This window comes from Orbicella faveolata, unplaced genomic scaffold, assembly GCF_042242905.1.
Source record: "Orbicella faveolata isolate gen_17 unplaced genomic scaffold, um_ofav_v1 contig_36, whole genome shotgun sequence".
Taxonomy (NCBI): domain Eukaryota; kingdom Metazoa; phylum Cnidaria; class Anthozoa; order Scleractinia; family Merulinidae; genus Orbicella; species Orbicella faveolata.
Window position 1 is genome coordinate 10655755 of NW_028301565.1, and position 21778 is coordinate 10677532.

Sequence of the window (21778 nt, forward strand, 5' to 3'; positions counted from 1 at the left end):
CCCAGACCCAGAAGCGTCATTCTAATATCCCATAATGCATTTCAAGCGACGCTTTCGGAGTGCGTCATTTCGCTCGGACTGTTCGTTTCCTCGGTGTTTTAGATTTCTTCCCAGGTATAAAATCGTTCGAATCCTTCTTATTTTTTGCCCATCTATAAGTCAGTTCAATATGATTCGAAAGCACACAGAGGCCTTTACAAGGCTGCGTGGTTTTCGTCCCCGTGGAAAGCTATATATCCAACTATTTTCGTTTCGCTCTTTCTTGTCAAGGCGTCAATTCACATTATGGCCGTAGTCGGTGATGAAAATGAATTGTTGGACTACGAAGAGGAGGAGACAGAAACTCCAGCCGAAGCTCAGGCGACCAATGATCTCAAGAAGAAAGATGTGAAGGGAACGTACGTCAGTATCCACAGTTCTGGATTTAGAGATTTTCTTTTGAAGCCGGAGCTTTTACGAGCCATCGTTGACTGTGGATTCGAACATCCTTCGGAAGGTACGCGCGCAGATCTTGGCTTTTATCAAGTTTTGAAAAGCAAAATTATTTCTTTGCGGAGTTGTTTTTGTTTTCTGTCGTTTAAATGTTTATATTTGCTCGATGTTGTCTCAAGCAGACGAAAAATTCTGTCCATCTAAAAAGATCTGTTGGCGTTTAAATTATTCAAAGGAACATGTTAAGTTTATTTCAAATTGCGTCATGTTCAAGTTGCTTTGTTTTCAGTCAAATTTCTTGAATGGAATTCTGTTTGAGATTAGATAGAACACACTTGTACTCTGAAGGTGACAGCAAACAAGAAACTGACTGCTAGGACTTCATAAACAAGAAATATTCGATTAAATAATAGCACTGATGAATGGTCAAACAAGACTGAAATATTGTTGGTAGTTGGATAGATTTTCATCAGGTGTTCTTTCTTTTTTACTTCTACAGTTCAGCACGAGTGCATTCCTCAGGCAATTCTAGGCATGGATATCATCTGCCAGGCCAAAAGTGGAATGGGGAAGACAGCGGTGTTTGTTTTGGCCACTCTTCAGCAGCTAGAGCAAATTGACGGCCAAGTCAGTGTGTTGGTCATGTGCCACACACGAGAGTTGGCCTTCCAGATCTCTAAAGAGTATGAAAGGTTTTCTAAATACATGAATAACATCAAAGTTTCAGTGTTCTTCGGCGGTATCAGCATCAAGAAGGATCAGCAGACCCTGAAAACCAACTGTCCACATATTGTAGTAGGTACCCCAGGCAGGATATTGGCACTAGCACGCGAGAAGTCACTGAATCTCAAGCATATCAAGCACTTCATCCTTGACGAGTGTGATAAGATGTTAGAACAGCTTGGTTAGTACTGTTATTCCCACTTTTTGCCCAATTAGCTGTGTGTGTAGCTTTAACTGCTTTACTCTAGGAGTGAATGAAATAGCATAGAGGGAAGTGTTTTGGTCCTAAACAGTAATAAAATTGTTCCAGGTGGTTTGGGAGGTCTATTGTCTTCAAGGCTATGGGTGTGTTCATTTGGGGTGATCCAGGTCAGGGTGAATGTTCCAAGATCACTTGGATCATTGTGCATCAGAGAAACCAATAAACCCACTATGGGCAAGAATTGATCGGTTTCTTAGATGTACCAGGATCCAAGTGATCTGAGATCATTGATCCAGACCCAGATCATCCCAAAGGAAGGCACACTCTCTCTTGAATTCATTACAGATCAACCATTCTTGAAGCCTTTTTCAAAGAGAAATGCATATAATTACTTTCAGGAATATAATTTCTTCTTTCAAGTGTTAACTTATTGTATGAAAATGTGGCTATATCTCTGCAGAAATGTGAATTTAGTTTGCATTTCCCAATAGAATATAAACTTTATCTCTTTTTCCAGTTTTCTCTGTCATAGTTAAATATGCCATTCATGTCTGTCTAGTTTCATCATTTCGTTAATTTCTGTGCATTATTTACTTGCAGATATGCGAAGAGATGTCCAAGAAGTTTTCCGCATGACACCACACGAGAAGCAAGTCATGATGTTCAGTGCCACACTGGCCAAAGAGATCCGCCCTGTCTGCAAGAAATTTATGCAAGATGTAATTATACCTCCTCCTCCTAAGTTCCATTGTGAAGTCTGTTCTTGAGCATTCATTATCCTCATGAAGGAGGTGATGGTGAAGCATGCAGCTTCTTAACCCAACAGGCAATGCTTGGCACTTCCTTGCAGAAGGATTTGATTCAATTATTTGGTTGGCAGTTGTGCAGATTCTGAAGTTGAGGCCAAAAATAGGATGGCTGGTTTTGTTGTCTTTAAAAACAAGACTATGTGTGAAGTGGTTTGAGAATGTCTTGGGTGTAGTTGATGAAACTTGAAACAGGGTACCTACTTAGGACTGAAAGTTGTATAAGTGTGTTTTTATTGGTTGTAGTTGGTCAATTCTGGTAGTTTGAGGTTTGATGAAGGTTTTACTTTAACCATGCATGGTTTTGTACTTCCTGGTATAAGTGTAAAGTTGTTTGGTGGAAAGTTTGGGATCTGGAGAAATTGTCAAATTATGGTGTACCTGTGTTGCTGTTTTCTCCCCTCCTGCTTGGAAGTGCCATGGTTGCCATGTTCGTCACCCCACTATGGTGCAATGAAGAGCTGTTCGTGGTCAAATCTTCAGAAGTCTTGATCATGATGGTTAGCAAGTTAGCGCAAGCAGGAGCAGCAGCCCTTGACACCAAGTCAGCTGCCTCACCTGATGTCAGTTGGTTTCCACTCCAAGCTCCTAGCCCTGCAAGCTGTGTCACTGTGGACAATGAGACATGTTTGTTCCATGTCTTGATCCTTTCAGTTCCAAAGTTTCTGGTTGGCAGAATCGACATTTGTTTATTTTCCCTTAGAGTCAACCAAGGGAAAGTGAATGTAACTGTCCCCTGATCTATCAAAAAAATTAAGTCCTGTGATAATGTAACCTCAAGTTTCACTTGGAAATGAAAGGATTTTGTGTTTGATTCTTGTTTCTTACTATGCAAGTTGTGAAAGTTATGACTGTAGTTTTTGCACTGTGAGCTCCTTTCTTATACTCTGATTTTCTTAACTGTTAATTCATTGTTAGTGTATAATCTTGTTGAAATTCATTGGTCAAATCTTTCATGATGGGTTATTTCATTTTTGTCTCTCCATTTGTTGTGGTAAGGAATGTTGTTCTCTTTTCTTCTCAAAAAAACAGCCCATGGAAGTTTATGTTGATGATGAGACAAAGCTGACATTGCATGGCCTGCAGCAGTACTATGTCAAACTCAAAGATCAGGAGAAAAATAGGAAACTTTTCGACCTTTTAGATGTGTTAGAGTTTAACCAGGTATTTGACTTAAAGCTAGGAACGTTTGACAGTTAGTTACGGTCAATCCTTGAGTATTTATACTCTGGAATTTGCAAAAGTTATATAGGTAGTTTTGATTTTGTGTGGATAAATTCAGATGTACAGAAATATCCAAATGATGTTTGAGGCTAAGAAGTGGTCATGATTTGTTATGGGCATGTGTTAAAAGTAACGTATATTATGGACTAGTCTAGCTGCATTTAAAGGACTTGAAGTTGGTATGTAGAAGAGTTGTAGATGAAGAGATGTAGAAGAGTTTCTGATGAACACTTACCCATAAAATGTTATCAGTGGTATAGCAGGTTATTGTTTGGTACACTGAACACCAGAACATGCTTTTGGGTTTCTATTTTGGTCAGTGTATTTGTTTGTTTTGTGTGTGTGTGTGACATACACCTTAACTCTTGCAGTGAGTGGTATGATTAGGTACCAGCATACTGTTCCCAGAAGTCTCTAAATGCAATGGACAGCTCTCCTGCTGAAACAGTTCTGATTCATTCATTTAAGATTATTTTTACAAAAGTCAATCCAGATTAACTCTGATCACTGATACAGGTTGGACCAACTTGGATCAACTCAGAAAAGAAACGAAACTAGAGAAAAAATAATAGTAAGACTTGAAGTTAAAATTTACCCAAAAGTCACTTGAAATAAACCAAATCAGGTTAACTATGATCTGCTTCTCCTTTCTGTCAAGCTGCCATCTGCCCTTGGTATCCTTTTTTTCCAGAGTTTTGCTGAAAAGAATGTACTTGCTTTGACAGGTGATCATCTTTGTGAAGTCAGTACAACGCTGCAGTGCTCTTGCCCAGTTACTGGTTGAACAGAATTTCCCAGCAATATCTATCCACAGAGGAATGGAACAGGAGGAAAGGTGAGGCCATGTCATGGTGTCCTTCATGCCTCTTCAAACTAATGGATACCTTGTCATAAATATTCTTTGTACTGTGGTGACAACATTGCATCAAACAGAGCAATACAAAATCTTAGAGACCCCAGTAAAAGGCTTGTTTCAGTAAAGACCAGCAGCACTGTTTGTGAATACTAATAGCATGAGCCTTATCACGCACTCTCATTTGACTCAAACATTTATTTTGCTTAGGCTTCTTTGCTAATGGTAAAATTCATTCACAACTGCAAGAATCATTTCCCTGCTTTTTGGTAACTTTGTTTTTTGTTCTTGTTGGCAGACTGTCACGCTACAGACAGTTCAAAGATTTCTCAAAGAGGATGCTGGTTGCCACCAATTTATTTGGCCGTGGAATGGACATTGAAAGAGTCAACATTGTTTTCAATTACGACATGCCAGAGGATTCTGACACCTACCTTCACAGGGTTTGTAAATAGTTTTATTCTTTTTGCAATAGTGCAAGTTGTTTTATAGTTTTAAACAGCATCGAAATGACACTCTTTATGTGATTGAAAGATGTTCTTTACAAATAGCTGTTTAACATTGTGTTGTTTCTATTTTACATCAGGTTGCCAGAGCTGGACGTTTTGGCACAAAAGGTCTTGCCATCACCTTCGTCTCTGATGAAAAAGACGCCAAAATACTGAATGAAGTACAAGATCGATTTGAAGTAAATGTAGGGGAACTCCCTGAGGAGATCGACCTTTCAACATACAGTAAGTATACTTCTTCATTTTCACTTGTTTAGGGGGAGTAACTACTAATGAACATAGTTTGGAGAGAACTGCAAGATTTACTAGGAACTGGAAGGCCTTGAAAAAAGAAGTTAAGAAAACTACAAAAATGTAACCACATTGCAGAAAATGTCTGGACCTTGGCATATAGTTTTTCTTCATTTTTTCAGAACACTTCTAATCTGCAATTCAACCATCATTGTACTTTGGTAGTACTCAAACAGCATCTCGTAGGGTTGTTCCCCGCCTCCCCTCTGTATCTTACCTTGTATCTTACCTTGTATCTGACATCTTTATATAAATGTGGGAGACACAAAGGCCATACCCTCATCTGACCTGTGTGACATGAAAAAATGCTTAAAGTAGTTTAACTCTTGTTTGTATTGCTGGAAAAGCTAGATAGCCTGGTGGTCTGTCCATGCTAATTTCCCTTGAGGCCATAGCCTTCTAATCGTCTTTATTTTTTCCCAACAGTCGAACAAGTACGCTGAAAAAGTGTAGCTACAGAGCATCCTTGATAACTGTTTTGTGTACGCCAAGAACGAAGGCTATCCTGAGAAAAAATTATGTACTCTCTTCTCCAGTCACTTTTAAATACATTCTAGGAGAGATATCAAGACATCATTCTTGCTAGGATGGAGGCATTTTATTCACCAATTTGTATAAGCATACCACTTGTTTTTGAGTTCTTAATATTGTTTATCAGTGTGTGTATTTTTACCGATTATGTGAAATAAAGTTGTACCTAAGTGTATGCTGTGTTGTTTAAAAAATGTAAGGAATGGGAGGAGATACCTAGTTAAAATTGGATGGAACATGTTCAAAAAATAATCTTATCTGATGTGGGGTCAAATGTGTACAAATTTACCTGAACAGCAGAACCGAAATTAGCCTCTTCTTTCTAAGGGGTATTTAAGACACCATTCGTTAAGATTTCGGTGTGAAAATAAAATCGTCACTGAAAATTGCAATGCCAACAATAAGCTGCATCAAATGAAATTATTGATTCGTGAGAGGCAATTTCATGTTGATGGTGGCTTCAAGGTTTTATATAGTTGAACAAACGAAATAAAAGATGAACACAAACAATGCACCTAGCCTTATGGATGAAAGAGGTGTCAAATTAATAAGAAAGACTGAAAGTAGAGGTTTAAGTGTTGAGGCCAACCGTGAGACAAACAATCTTTATTTACAAGTTGTAACGTGATGATTTGACTGCTATTTCCCCCTAGCGCTGGTGCAGTTGCCATCATTCTAAGGGTGTGTGTAAATGCAAGAAGTGGATAATGATAACACGGACACCTAATGCTGTGAGGCCAATCTAAATCATCAAGACAGTTTGACGGCATTTATTTCCCGGGGTTTTTGTTTGCCTTTATCCCGATCGTCCATAGCAACACTTAAGCAAACTTGTGTGCTGGTGAGGACGGCCGGATATAAGCATAAGGGTAATGTTAAAACCTCGCGTTCTTCTTGTGCTTACGCTTATGTCACTGTTGTGTCCATTGGGAATGTGCAGAAGCATGAACATAAGGGAAATACTTTCAGCCAATCAGCGAGCATTACGCTTTTGCCAAACAATCATCTCTTTGCTAAACACAAGCATAAGAAGAACGCTAATGCTTACGTCGCTACCGTCCCCGCTAGCGTGTAAGCCCGGGCGTGTAAGCTTTTTATACCTGTGCTTTTGCTTGCGTTGCAAGTGACGACGGCTTTTACGAGCGGAGACACTTTGCTGATGCCAAGGTTTAACTCGGTGAAATATGGTAAGCACTCGATCAGATATCTAGGACCCAAATTGTGGTCAAAATTACCAAAGAGCATAAGAGAGGCCACATCTCTCAACACTTTTAAGACGAACATCAGAAAACAATCTCGATGCATTACTGGATGATGGCTGCAGAGGCTGTCCGCTCTGCTCCTCCTAAAGAATTTTTTAAGTAGGTATTATTGTATTATAAAATCCACTGTACATAGTCTCATAACATATTTAAACTTGGATTTAAATTTTACTATTGTAAATAGCTATAGGTTTTTTTTTTTTTTTTAACTTAACTCGTTTTTGTTATGTCCCCGTATTAGTAGGGGAGTTTTTCCCCAGCTAGGTGGTTGATGACATTCTTAATAAAGTTTCTATGTATCTATCTATCTATCTATCTATCTATCTATCTATCTATCTATCTATCTATCTATCTATCTATCTATCTATCTATCTATCTATCTATCTATCTATCTATCTATCTATCTATCTATCTATCTATCTATCTATCTATCTATCTATCTATCTATCTATCTATCTATCTATCTATCTATCTATCTATCTATCTATCTATCTATCTATCTATCTATCTATCTATCTATCTATCTATCTATCTATCTATCTATCTATCTATCTATCTATCTATCTATCTATCTATCTATCTATCTATCTATCTATCTATCTATCTATCTATCTATCTATCTATCTATCTATCTATCTATCTATCTATCTATCTATCTATCTATCTATCTATCTATCTATCTATCTATCTATCTATCTATCTATCTATCTATCTATCTATCTATCTATCTATCTATCTATCTATCTATCTATCTATCTATCTATCTATCTATCTATCTATCTATCTATCTATCTATCTATCTATCTATCTATCTATCTATCTATCTATCTATCTATCTATCTATCTATCTATCTATCTATCTATCTATCTATCTATCTATCTATCTATCTATCTATCTATCTATCTATCTATCTATCTATCTATCTATCTATCTATCTATCTATCTATCTATCTATCTATCTATCTATCTATCTATCTATCTATCTATCTATCTATCTATCTATCTATCTATCTATCTATCTATCTATCTATCTATCTATCTATCTATCTATCTATCTATCTATCTATCTATCTATCTATCTATCTATCTATCTATCTATCTATCTATCTATCTATCTATCTATCTATCTATCTATCTATCTATCTATCTATCTATCTATCTATCTATCTATCTATCTATCTATCTATCTATCTATCTATCTATCTATCTATCTATCTATCTATCTATCTATCTATCTATCTATCTATCTATCTATCTATCTATCTATCTATCTATCTATCTATCTATCTATCTATCTATCTATCTATCTATCTATCTATCTATCTATCTATCTATCTATCTATCTATCTATCTATCTATCTATCTATCTATCTATCTATCTATCTATCTATCTATCTATCTATCTATCTATCTATCTATCTATCTATCTATCTATCTATCTATCTATCTATCTATCTATCTATCTATCTATCTATCTATCTATCTATCTATCTATCTATCTATCTATCTATCTATCTATCTATCTATCTATCTATCTATCTATCTATCTATCTATCTATCTATCTATCTATCTATCTATCTATCTATCTATCTATCTATCTATCTATCTATCTATCTATCTATCTATCTATCTATCTATCTATCTATCTATCTATCTATCTATCTATCTATCTATCTATCTATAACAAACAGTTGTGTCCTGTCGTAAACTTGTCCTAAACACCCTTTCATTCAAAATTTACACAACTAAATGAATCTGACTGAGACCACGAGCATTTTGACTCCTTTCTAATAGGAGATAAGTCGCCAGGAAAATATGTGATAGAGTCTAATAGGGTCTCCTCGCCTCCAGGATTTCGCGCGGCCATTTTTTTCTCGCGGTTTTCTTTCGCGTCACGCACGACGGACTAAGCGAAAGAGGGACTACTGGTAGTCTAATAGGTCAAGGGAGTAAAGAAAAGGCCGGGTAAAGAGTAGCCTGCTTAACCAGGCGTATAAAGGGGAGGGGGTGAGGGAGGAGGAAGAGAATTTCCCTCCCTCCCGCCCCCCAACTCCTCCGTTTTCTTTCCCCGAATTCTCGTCCTCGTCCCCTACCTGCTCCCCTTTATACGCCTACTACGCAGGCTACAATCTTGGACATAATAAATGGAACATCTGGACCACCGCTCCCCCCATTTCAATGATGCCAAAATGGCGCGTTTTTGCTCCCTCGCGCCTTCATCATTGCTTTGAAACGGGGCGGAGGGGGGGGGGGATGGGGGATAATTGTTCCATTCTTTTCTGTCCAAGATTGTAGGTAAAGAGAGTCTGCCAAGGTAGTCCCAGGCTTCCCTCGTTATTTGCTTGCGCAAGACGTGAACACGTGAAGAGAAGCTGCCTTGAGTCGGGAACGTTTGTTGATTTTCATGGTGACGATTCTGAAATCCATGGTTTCTCGTCGCTTTACCTCTGCGGTTCACCTATCGGCAGAAATCATGCAACAGAGAAGCTACGAAGTAAGAAAAACATGTACATTTGTTGCTTCTGGGCTTGCAAAGCAAGGAATCGTTGTACAACAAGCTAAAATAGCTGGTTTTTGTGTTTGAACTTCAACCATGCTTACAACATAGAAGTTATACATCCCTATTTCAACTGCATGTGCTTCCTTTTTGTAGGAAGCAGTGAAGAAACTCAACTCACTTCAAACTAATGCTCAAGTCTTGGAGCAGATTCGCCGCAGCAGGGGCCGACTTGCCCAAAACAACTTGCCAGAAATGAGGGCCTTCACAGAACGAGCTGGAGTGAAAGTAAAGCAGTTTTCTTTTAATTTGTTAATACGGGAAGAGAATCTGTTCTTAGATAAACCATTTTGAATTTATTTATTTTTATTCCATTTTATTCTCCTTTTACCTCAATAGAAGCACTGCTAACTCGCACTTGACCTGAGTTATTCACTCTTGGTTTCACGTGACGTTATTTTACTTTCGTGACAAATTTTGGCGGGTTCGTCGTTGTTTACAAATATATCCCACCCGAGGCTTACAGTTGTTTGCGTGCAAACACGATCAACACGATGCGGTTCAGTTGGTCCAAAAAATAACACGCAAATTTTGTGATACGTACCTAAATACAGTAACTTACTTACAACTTTGTTCTACGAAATGTTTCGTGTAACTGGTCATGCGAATTGTAAAAGCTATCGACAGACGCAACACAACTAAACAAATAATTTTGCTCTGCAGATGGAGGATCTGGATAAACTGTCGATTATCCATATCAGTGGCACAAAGGGAAAGGTAAACTGTACACCTTTACTTTGTGCATGTTATTCAATGGGTCAGTTCTTAAACAGCAATTTACTTATTAAGAGGTTTTTTTCTGTTAGGGCTCAACTTGTGCATTCTGTGAAAGTATACTACGGCATAAAGGCTTCAAGACAGGGTTTTATAGGTACAGTGAAAATTTATTGATCGTAATGATATTGCCACTCATTATACATCTATCAGTGTCGATCCTGGAGGGGGGGGGGGGGGGGGAGGGGTGAGCTATCCACAGGCAATTGATTGTGAGTTCTGACCCCTGGGTAGGGATTTTGACCGTGCACAATGTCCCCAGGATACGGAATTGGACACTATCATCATGCATCTTGAAGGACCAAGAGAGTCTGGTAATGAACTATCTGCAGCCTCTTGTAAATATCCAGAAGTCACCAGATCAGGTAGTGAGGCTTCTGTTCAGATCATGATGGAAATCATGTTGAAAGTAGTCAAAGAAGGGTTAGAGAAGTTATTTTTCATCCTTTATACAGGCAATCTATACTTTAAGTCTATACTTGTGTATATTAAAGGAAAGAGCTTTTGCTTGGTAAATTTTCTGGGTCAATAATTCTCTGCATGTTTACATATTCATGAGTTTCTTTGCCCCAGGATGTAGAATTTTGATACTTCTACCAATCATGTTGCCCCAGGAGTAGAGATTTTGACGGTTTTTTTTCCAGAAAAGGTCAAAATCCCTTCCCTTTGTCTTCTCTCCCCTCAGACGTAACATTGATATTTGGATTAGCTTAAGTATAATTTGTTAAGGTTACTTAAGACTTTCAGGGGTGCCTTCTGGGAAAATCTTTCTGTGTGCACTGTTTTAAAGAAACCTGGGTAAACTCTATATCATTGTAAAGCTAATAAACTGTAGAATCCAAAAATAACAATATATTTTGCCAGTTTTGTTTTGGTAGGCGAGTGCAAGCCTTTAAACGCAAAAATGACCGTACTTGCTAAACTGAATTACCAGCCGTTGTGTTGCCGCGGACATCCAAACTAGCGGGACTATATCACTCAGGAGATGATGGGCTATGAAAGAGTGTGGGGCTTTTTTGATATTTCTATTGTTGCTTAGAAAATCTCTTTTAAAATTCAACAATAGAAAATTTTCTGACTGCTGTTACTCAATGGGACGTCACAACAAAAATATTTGGATTTTTGTAAAAGCCTCACACGCTTTGGTGCGCTAATGTCTGATGAACGTTTTGGTTAAGTTTAGTTAAAATCCAATAAATCTACATACCCTATTAATTAATTTGAATTGAGGTAATTCACTCAAAAGTAAACCTTGAGTTCTTGGCCTCGAAAGAAATTCACAGTTTTCGCACCTCACTGAAATGGTTGTCAATGCGGCCATGCCACCAAGCAATGAAACACAACATAGAACTCCCCAGCAAGTTTCATGGCAAAAGAAGGCTACAGGAACACTTCCTAGGAAAGGTGCATTGTTTATATTTATAGGAAATAATACATTAGGATAGGCGAAGTTTGTCGTGAAACATCCAGCAGCTTATAAACCTAATCAGCCGATAAATGGAAAAGAAGGAAAAGGGAAAAAGAGAAATGATTGCGGAATAACCTTTGAATAGGCCTCCTTGGTGAGCCAAGCCGATTGTGGATATTAATTTTGACTTAAGCACACACATTAAAACTAAAAACGTGATTCATCGGCCTGTTTGTTGCACTAGAATATGGAAAATTTCTCTTCGAAGCAGAGGATAGGAACTGAAAAGGCTGCCAGGTCAGATATCTGCGATTGACTTTGCCAGTAATTCCGTGGCAATCTCATTGTGTGCCAAAAGAGGGCAACGATGAAATTTTCTTTGATTTGCACTTGTGTTCAAATTTGGGAACACGAATTAGTCAACAAAAACGTAGATATCTGTGTTAAAAATTACAAGACACAAGGGATAAACAAAAGAAGCAAAATAAGAGGAAAAAAGGTATGAGCCCATGGTTGAGATTGCTGCGAAAATTGTTATTGCTCAACTCAGTGGTCGACACATTCTAATTGGCTTATCACAGTTTACAGATTGTTTGACTTGTTTTTAAAAATCGCCTTTTTGTGGTTATCTCATTTATGTTCTATTTTCTTAAAATAATTTTTTAAAGAAAATTTAGATTAAGTAGTAGTTGTGAATTTTGTGTGAAAAAATTAATTTGCACAAAATCGTCCCTTGAAGGTCTACAGTAACCTTAAGTGAGGACGTTACAAAATGAAGTTGTGGAGCTTGAGGAATGTCGAGAGAGTGCAGACATTCTTAGCACTTAAAAAAGTTTTTACTGTCCATCCCCCTTAGTAAGGTGTCTGTCTTAAAGAGGGAACCAGCTCATTATCTCTGCATTACAGTGATGTCTGCCTTGAGAGAGTTGATTTTAGTCATTTAATGGTCACTATTTGGTGTCCTACATGTGTACACGTTCTTCTCCTGTTAAGCTCGCCACATTTGATGGAGGTCAGGGAGAGAATTAGAATCAATGGAAAACCATTACCCAAGGACAAGTTTGCAGAATATTTTTTTGACTGCTGGGATAACCTCTTAAATAATGGTGATGTAAGTAATCAAAGGAATTTATTAAATTTGTTTTTGTGTTGTGCAATATGACTTGTGTTTGTAACACCTATTTTAATGGTAACATTTTTACTAACATTACTTGTATGGGTCCATTTTTTCTGCTGTCTTCTTATTTTATCTCTAAGGAGAAAATTGTCCACAGCCTGTTGCCACTAAATCCAAGCCATGGTGTATATTACCAAGTGAACAATAATTTTGTCTCTTGTGCTACATTGAATTATTGTTAATGGGTCTTAATTAAGAGAGGTTATTGAAAAACTGTGATTGGCTAATAGTCAGGGCCAGATCATTGCATGTCCATGGGCATATGCGTACTTGCTTCAATATATATGTTTAACCATAATTGGTTTAATACGTACTCATTGATCTTGTAGGAGGACGGGAAGAGTAGCATGCCAGCATACTTTAGATTTTTGACCTTGATGTCTTTCCATGTGTTTCTTCAAGAGAAGGTAAGCTCAATAAATCTCTGAGTAAATGAGTGAATCAGTAAGAGAGGTAGGGAGTAGGGAGGTAGCTGAGGTAACGAGTGAATTAACTTATTCCTGATAAATATTAACTATAGCAAATTTATTTTATGTTAGCAATGTTCTCTAATAATACACATTTTGTTGACAATGTTCCTTTTTTGTGAATAGATAGTGTACAATTCACAGTAGATAAGTAACTTCAATACTATTGAACATAGTCAATGTTAACAATGTGTGAAATTAAAATGTTGAGTTGATTTTTAAGGACATGTTAGCTGGTGTTTATTCGTGATTATTTCATGCCTTAATAGGTTTTAAAAAGTCAGTTGGTAAGAAAGCTTAATTGAATGTTTTTATTGAGTCATTCTGAGGTATCCTGAAAGTAGCAACCATGGCTGGACAAAATTTTGAGTTTGTTTGCTTTTCCTTAAAATTTTTATCGCACAAATTTACTTTTATCAGTTTTTGTTCTCCTGCCTCTAGGTTGATGTTGTTATTCTTGAGGTCGGAATTGGAGGTGCTTATGATTCCACCAATATCATCAGGTATGTGGATTGTTTAAGATGGTTTCTGGCTTTGCGCTGAACATTCAAGCAACAAAGGCAAAAAAAAAAAGGAACCAAAAAAACCTTGTAGCATGGTTAACATTTTTAATACAGACACTTAAGAAGACCTTATCAAGACTTATAATAAGCTCTCAAGCTGACCCTGCAAGAGAAAATTTAACTTGAAGTTATCCAATATTTAATAAAAACAGATATTTCACCTCAGTTCAAAACACAGTGACACGTGCTTTAAGCATTCTTTCTAGGTTTGACTTAAACTTTCTCAAGAACGCTTGAGGATTTAATCGTCAGGTTACTTAGAGAAATCAGTTAAAGTGAGATGTTTCAAATAGTGTTCAGAAAGTTAAAGTGCTCTGAGTGCCCTTTTTGCTCAAACTTTGAGCAGACTCTGTCTTAATCTTTCTGTTTTCATTTGTCAAGGGTGAAGTTCAGAAAGATGGTTTGGTTTTGAATACTTCATCTGTTTATCCCAGTCTGTGTGGGTTGATTCTCCTTACTTATATTCATTCATTTTTTATATATACTGTAGTACTTGTTGGAGAGGAAGTGATCATAACAGTTCCTGTTGGTGATTAGTTTCAATTTTCTTACAGCCCTCACATATTTAAATTACATTTTATCTAATAGTTGATATTTTGAGATCAGTAACATTGTACTCAAAATAAGTTGGTTATTAGTAATATTTTCTATAAAATTGTAATATGGCACATGAAATTTATCTTTTCAAGGAAACCTGTTGCTTGTGGAGTGACATCTCTTGGTATGGACCATATCAGCACACTCGGTGGGACATTGGAGAGTATTGCCTGGCAGAAAGCTGGTATATTCAAGGTACTGACTGATGTTCAGATATCAAGGGTGATACTTTGTATCTGAATGGATAATAACTATACTAGTAGTAATCAGAGATTATGAGAGTACGTTCGATGCCCTCACTTTAACATATATACCTTAAATAAATGAACTCACTAGCTGACTTTCAACCTTTGTCTATTGCTAAAATCAACATTTTTCAACAGCAACTGAGGTTTTAAAGTCAGATATGCATAGTGTCAAAGTCCATGCTAGTGAAGATGTCACGATTTGTTTGCATTCTTTGAAAGCAAAAACTAACTCATGCTCAGGTTACTAAGGGCTGTTCATTTCAGCAGCTTTTATTTACTTAAAAGGTTTTGAGTCCTTGTGTATGTTCTGAACTTATACAGATGAGAAAGATGAAAGTTTCAGCTGTTTACTACCCTAGGAAAAAGCTTTTTTAAAGCCCCTTTTAATGAATCTTAAACTGGTAGTACAAAAAACAGCATTATAATGCCCCATAAGAAGGACCTTCTAAAGATGCATTATGGCATTGGTGACCTGTATTTAATTATAGGTTGCATCATTTTGCGAAGACTTAAGGCCCGGATACATGGTGCAACATTGGACGCAACAATTTCAGGGGTGGATACACCATGTAATTTAGCCATTGCACGCAATATTGCACTGTGTATCCGGGCCTCTACTACATAATTGTTGATTAATTTTTACTATAATGGATTAAATGTAAATGTTTTCTTGTTTTTAGCCAGGGGTTCCTGCCTTTTCTGTTCCACAGCCAGAAAATGCCATGAATGTTGTAGCTAACAGAGCAAAAGAATTGAAGGTAACTTTAAAAATTAATGATCTGGGAATTTATAGTTTATTTTGTGCCAATTTTTTTCAGTAAGAAAACAGGATCTCTGTAATATTTCTGCAGATTCCTCTTCATGTTGTTCCATCATTAGAGCAGTATCCAGGAAAACTACCAGGTATTTATTATGATTTAAAGCTTGAAATAGATGAAACCTGATGCGTAGTTTGATTTTGAACTACCTGTAGCTGGTAATTTAGAACAAGAATGGATAGTATTTTGATAGTTTACGAAACTGTGAAGAATGCATAACTATCATATTTGAAAACTCTTGCTAGTTCTCTCTCTGTCTCCTAACCTTTACCTGTGGTCCTTTAAGAAGATATTGTCTCAGTCAGCCTGGAATTGATGTGTCTTTCACAGATCTCGGCTTGGAAGGAGAGCATCAGTTATTGAATGCATCACTGGCACTTCAACTTTGTAGTACTTGGCTACGAAGGACACAGAGGAAAGAAAAAGAAACGGAAGGTTTGTTGCATTTCCTTTAATTATCCTCAGTGTCCTAAATAGAGCTAACCAGGGACATGTATGTGAAGGCTGCTAGTAGTTGCGCTGCTTTGGATGTAACATCGCTTGTTTGAAGAACTATTTTTTTTACGCGATGGGAGGACTGGCCCCATGTCTGACCCCCAACTTTGAGGGCCAGGGTTTTCTGTTAGGGTGGCCTTCCCTGAGCCACTTTCTGGCCCATTCCCCCTAGGGGGTCAAGGCAGAAAGTGAAGTGAGGCCCCCAGTCAAGGAGGGATTATTAGGATCTTGTAGTTTATTATTGGGAACTCAATCTGATAGCTGTTTCCTGATTGAAAAAGATGGCAATATTGTACCATGAAATTGATTATGAATCTTCACTTTTTATCTTTTAGTAGAGGAAAATGGAACAATCACAACCGAGTCACCTAGTGAAGACCCATCTGCAGATGAACCTTCAGCAAAAAAAGCAAAGTTAGAGGTTCCTGTAGCTCAAACATTTGAAGTTTCTGAAGTTTTTAGAAGTGGTAAGGATACTTTTTCATAGTGACCTAGTGAAAGTCCCTAAGTAGTGAGTGTTAGTTTTTAGAGCATTTATTCATTGAAACAATGAAAAATATTGATTCTTTATTTTCCATTTCCACTTTTTTAAATGTTCAAGGTTTGAAGAATACCAGATGGTGTGGACGAAATCAGGTGATTGTAAGACCACAAGTTTCATTCTACCTGGATGGTGCACACACCCCAAAGAGTATGGAGGTACACAAATTTTTGGGTAGCTATTAACTAGAATGGTGACACATTGCTTGGAAATACTTAATTGTAACATATTTGTACCTTACAGCTCTCTTTTGATAGACTTCATGGTCTAATGGCTCTGTTGTTGTGGCTAGTTCAAGTTATTGTAACCAAGAGCCAAGATACCGTAAATGTCCGTGTATAAACCGCATCCGTAGATAAGCTGCACCCCCAATTTGGAAGCGCAGATTTTGGAAAAAAAATAAAAATAAAGTTTGAAGTTCCAGTAGAGTTGTATTGCTATAAACAAACAAGGACAAAGAATCAAGCTTTCAAACACCGACATAGAAGTTGTTGCCATCATTCACATTTATCAAGTCTAAAGAAAGCGAAATTTCATTTGTCGTACCTTCTTTTTCATTTGAATTTACGACATCTTAAACTTAAAATGCTCTTCTGATCCGATTTTTCAAGATTATCACTTTGAAACATGCCATAAAGTTGAAATTCCTTTGCCATTGAAACAAAATGACAAGTGCTTAGTAGCCAAGCTTTAAGTGTGGGGAGGAGTCTGGGACATGGCCTGAGCTTCGTCTGGGCATCATAACAGAAAAGCATGCAGGTAACTTAGCAACGACCAAAGATGCACTCAATATCAATTGGATAGATCTAAACTGGGGACTGGGTCGAGTAAACTATAAATAAAAGCATGGTTTACATCATCGCAGTTCAAAACATGGAGAAATTTACTTTCGACTCAGCTGTTTGGGGATACCACGTCTGTAAAGATGTTTGGAAACCTGCAATAGGCGAAAAACTTCATGCAGAACAGGAGCTTGATAATGCAGTCGACAAATTTGCCGTGAAGGTGGTCAAAAACAACAAAGCAGTTGGCCAGTTACCTTGTGAGTACTTACGAATTTTGTGGTATTTTATTGCACATGGTGGAAAGATATGCGTGGAAGTGACTGGCTGTAGACGTCACTGCAAACAGCTGTGCAGAGGAATGGAGATTCCTTGTAGATTGGTGTTTAGTTGTTTGAGTAAAGTGAAAATTAATCGCTTGAAAGAACTCTTGGGGAGCAAGATTCGCCCATAAAAACTCAAAGACACAAACTGCTCCTTTAGGAGCCACTACTCATGAAAAAGTCAATGAACAACAGCAACACGCTCTCAGTTTCTTTTATGTTTATTTCTTGACATCTTAAGATGTTTTATGAATATTAATTAAGTTTTTGACAACTCCAAACACAGATGTATCTGTAGATAAGCCGCACGCTCGATTTTTGGCTTCAATTTTGTGAAAAAAAGTGTGGCTTATACATGGATGTTTAAGGTATATTTGAGCCCAGCCATGGCCAGGTTCACAGTGTCATGTGATTGGACAAGACTCTTACCCTAAAATGATTTACGTTTAATAACTCACTGCTTTGACTTTTGTCAACTGAAACTTAATTTATGTCCATTTTTCTTTCCAGGCTTGTGCAAAGTGGTTTAAAAAAAGAGCAGATGAAGAAAAGGAAAAAGAAAGGTAATGCTTGGAAAATATTATATAGTATTGGACAGAAGTAACCTACCTAGTAAGTTACCGTACCGTAAATTCAAAACTTAGTATTGTTTTTGCAAGTACAGAATCTATTAATGGCATTTCTTAATGCTGACTACCAGTGTCAGTCTTATAAACAGAGAAAAACATCGATCTTGTCTTCCTTGCAAAGTTAAACTTGTTTCAAAAGGTCAATATTTATTATTAATAATGAAGATCATGTGAAAAATTCATCTAAATTTGGTCCAGTGCCAACAGTCCAATTCTATGTAAGCTAACATGTTAAAGACATCAATGAATCTGGAATATATAATGACTGGTGTTTAAAATGGTGGAACATTATTAATCAACATTCAGTTTTTTGCTTACTGCTGCCTAATTTCTCTATTCTCAAACAGTGGCAGTGTTGCTCGTGTGTTGCTATTCAACTTGACTGGCGATCGGGATCCTAATAGGCTTCTTAAACCAATTATGGTATGTGTTAGCTTCTTATTGACTCCAGTGTGAAGCAGGGAAAGAAATGTTTCATTATCACTTTCATCTCAGCTAAAAGTATATATCATCTCAGATATGGCAGGTCTCTGTGCTTCCCCAAATCAGCAAATGTTTTTACAGGCTGAGATGACTAGCCACACACCCAACCTCCAAATTAAACTAGAGGACCAGGGTCTTCTCAGTCAGGATTGATCTAACCCAGTGTCCTAAAAGAGATGGACTATGGTGATGAAACACCCAAAAGTATTGTTTCTAAACTGTACTGTGTTATTGAGATGAAGGTAATTAATGCCAGGACAAACTTAAAGTAGTTTTAAACTACAGTGAATTTGGAAAGTTTACATCTTCTATTCAATGGAGCCACCTATTTAAATACTGTGCCATTAATATAATTATTCAGCAACTCTGGTGTTTCATGTGACTGAAAATACTGCTTCCAGTGTTGCGATCAATGATAGACATTCTCAAAGTTTCTTTGCAATCTGATCTGTTTTTTTTTTTTTGTTCTGAATTTTTGGTGGCTTTTGTCTACCTTCATCAGAGTTGCAATGGTTATTGGTCAGGCTATAAACCCATTTGCTCTTGTTTATCGATTTTTTAAATCAATGGCAAGTAAGCGTGAGGGAGACTGTTTATCTTTTATTTCACTCCAACAAAGCACTGTACACTACATTACTACTGCACTTCATTGTAAGTAAACTTGAAAGTAGAGACCTGTTAATCAACTGAAACTAAAGCAAGTACATATAAGCAGGGTTGTTTTATTTTCCACAATACAATTTTATGCTCACATTATTTACAATATTTCTTATTTCAGAGGTGTAACTTTGACCATGCAGTTTTCTGTCCCAATGCTATTAACGAGAACCCGAAAAGCACTGATTCAGGTACTTATTATTTTCACAGGTCTCGTGTTCCTTATAGCTTAACATGCTTTTACTCACCTCCTGTTTATCAAGAATGGGAAGATGAAAAATACAGGCTGAAGTACAGCTATGCTGATCGATCATTTTATATTATAGATTTGACCAACTTTACTGTCACTCGTGATAGCCAGCTACGATGGTGTGTTGAAAATCAACGTGTTTGGATGGCTCTAAGAGGAGCTGGATTTCAAGCACATGCAAACCCATCACAGGATTGTACAGACAGTGACCATGTGATAAAAAATGGACATGATGATGGTCCATATTCCACTATATTTCCTTGTGTTTCTCAAGCTGTTCGGTGGTTGTTAGGAAGTAGGGATCCTCTTGTACCAGCATTTTTTCCTGACGACTTGCCGTTACCAGACTTCATTTCCAAGGCATCAAGGCTTCAGATTCTAATAGGAGGAAGTTTGCATCTTGTTGGCACGGTTATGAAAGTGCTGGGACCTGAAATTGTTGGAGATGTGTAGGGAAGGACATGCTACCTGTACAACACACACAGTACGTCATGTCAGAAATTTGTTTCACATCTCTGCACTGTACTGAAAGTAATTTGTCATCAGTCTTCTGTTAAACTACGTAATTAGCTTCATTGCCGTCTTAAGATGCAGTTGTCAAGAGTAACCCTATGACAAAGCTAAAATTAACAAGTGTTATAATTGTTGTCACTTGTTAACTTCATGTAATTGGGACTCAATCAACTATTGTGAAGAGAGAAAGCGATCATGGTGCATTGTGATCCACAATTTGATGCTGGTTTACCTCATTGGGTGAAAATATTCTGTACTGATATGTATAATAACAATTTTACAGATATAAATATTCCTAAATTATTTTGTGATCTTATAGTTCAGAAGATCTAGGATCATTCTGGCAGTACTTGATTTTGGCAGCTATTATAATATTTATTTGTACCCTTCTTGAACAGTCACACAATTGGGTTTTTGAAGCTATGTACAACTTATAGTTATGTTATATATTGAAATGGGAGCTAAAAGAAACAGCTAAAAACAAAATATTCAAACCGAAATGGAAATAACTAAAGCAATGTGACAATTATAAGCTATATTTTGAACAGATGAAAATTTATCATTGTTCAGTAAGTTCATTCTTCGACTGGGGCTGTGATAAGAGCCACAGTCTCGATAGTGCTAACAATATATAGCAATTAGAATATTGAAACAGAAATGTCAGTATAGGTGAATGTCTTTAATTAATGCTTGTATTATTAATATAATCAGGTGTACATATTTTTATTGAGCCATATTTTGGAATAAAAAATTAAACATCAAAAATTTATTCTGATGCAAAAAAGTCATTTATGATTTGAAGAAACTCTCCTTATGGCCTTAAGCGTATGTCAGCTTGACTTCATGCATAACCTCAGTCTGTCATAAAAAAAAACTCTGGTTCATATAATTCTCAGACTGGCAAAAATAGGATGTACGTGTGGTCGGGAAAGCTACTTGTTTTCCATAGTCTATAAATAAGCAGACAACATCTTGCTGACCAAACAAATTTTCAGGGTTGAACTGACATTTCCTGTGGCTATGTACCCAATTTGCCAAACCCAGGGTTGCCACAGGTCAGGAAACAGTCAGGGGAAAATTGACATTTTGCAGAAAAGTTGGGGGAAATTTCAATAATTTTACATGGAGGGCTTGAAGGCTGGAAGAAACAGTTGAGGTCACTGTGATCTCAATGGTGTTTTTCCTTAATGAAGTAGGAAAATATGTTACATGTTTGTTTTTTGTCAGGAAAATTCTATTTTTATCAGGGAAGAGTCAGATAAAAGTCAGGAAATTTTGAAAAGTGACATCTGTGGTTACCACGAAACCTTGTAAGGTAGACACTAAATACCCAAGGAGCAAGCACTGTTCTGAGAAAACAACAACAGTAAACTACTCAAATTATGCTTTTGTTAATTTATTCCAAAATACAACTAGCAATTTTACACCAAAGTTTACCAAGCTAATTTTCTTTTAAGATTTGCCTGAAGTGAATTATAATCATTATGAACTTGCCAGCAAGTAAGTCAGAGCTATCAATGTCCTAGCTAGCTACACTTTGAACCTTGCAGCACTTCCTACTGCATTAAAACTACTCTTACTTTTATGCTGTAATACATGAGCAGGGAGTTCTTGTTTATAATTTGTTTCTCTGCTAACCTGGTTTTATTATTGGAGCCTGA

The 21778-nt window shown here is 37.0% G+C and overlaps 2 protein-coding genes across 3 annotated transcripts; both read left to right on the forward strand.

Annotated features, from left to right (window-relative positions):
- Window positions 1-21: 21 nt before the first annotated feature.
- Window positions 22-5746, forward strand: LOC110066345 (spliceosome RNA helicase Ddx39b). Its single transcript, XM_020773566.2, has 9 exons — window positions 22-114; window positions 271-496; window positions 932-1336; window positions 1958-2076; window positions 3196-3327; window positions 4113-4222; window positions 4539-4683; window positions 4827-4974; window positions 5467-5746. Exons 2-9 carry the CDS (start codon window positions 286-288, stop codon window positions 5481-5483), a joined length of 1287 nt encoding a protein of 428 aa, XP_020629225.1. The 5' UTR covers window positions 22-114; window positions 271-285; the 3' UTR covers window positions 5484-5746.
- A 3418-nt stretch (window positions 5747-9164) lies between these two features.
- On the forward strand, window positions 9165-20901 carry LOC110066346 (folylpolyglutamate synthase, mitochondrial-like). Of its 2 annotated transcripts, none has more exons than XM_020773571.2 (17): window positions 9165-9329; window positions 9489-9620; window positions 10056-10109; window positions 10199-10263; window positions 12568-12685; window positions 13081-13158; window positions 13660-13721; window positions 14471-14573; window positions 15307-15384; window positions 15478-15529; window positions 15775-15879; window positions 16278-16406; window positions 16541-16638; window positions 18096-18148; window positions 18562-18637; window positions 19476-19545; window positions 19681-20901. In XM_020773571.2, the coding sequence occupies exons 1-17, from the start codon at window positions 9240-9242 to the stop codon at window positions 20055-20057; spliced, it is 1740 nt and encodes a 579-aa protein (XP_020629230.1). In that variant the 5' UTR covers window positions 9165-9239; the 3' UTR covers window positions 20058-20901. The 2 variants fall into 2 exon arrangements, with proteins under 2 accessions (XP_020629230.1, XP_020629227.1); XM_020773568.2 differs by having other exon boundaries at window positions 9167-9329; window positions 16275-16406.
- Window positions 20902-21778: the final 877 nt, after the last annotated feature.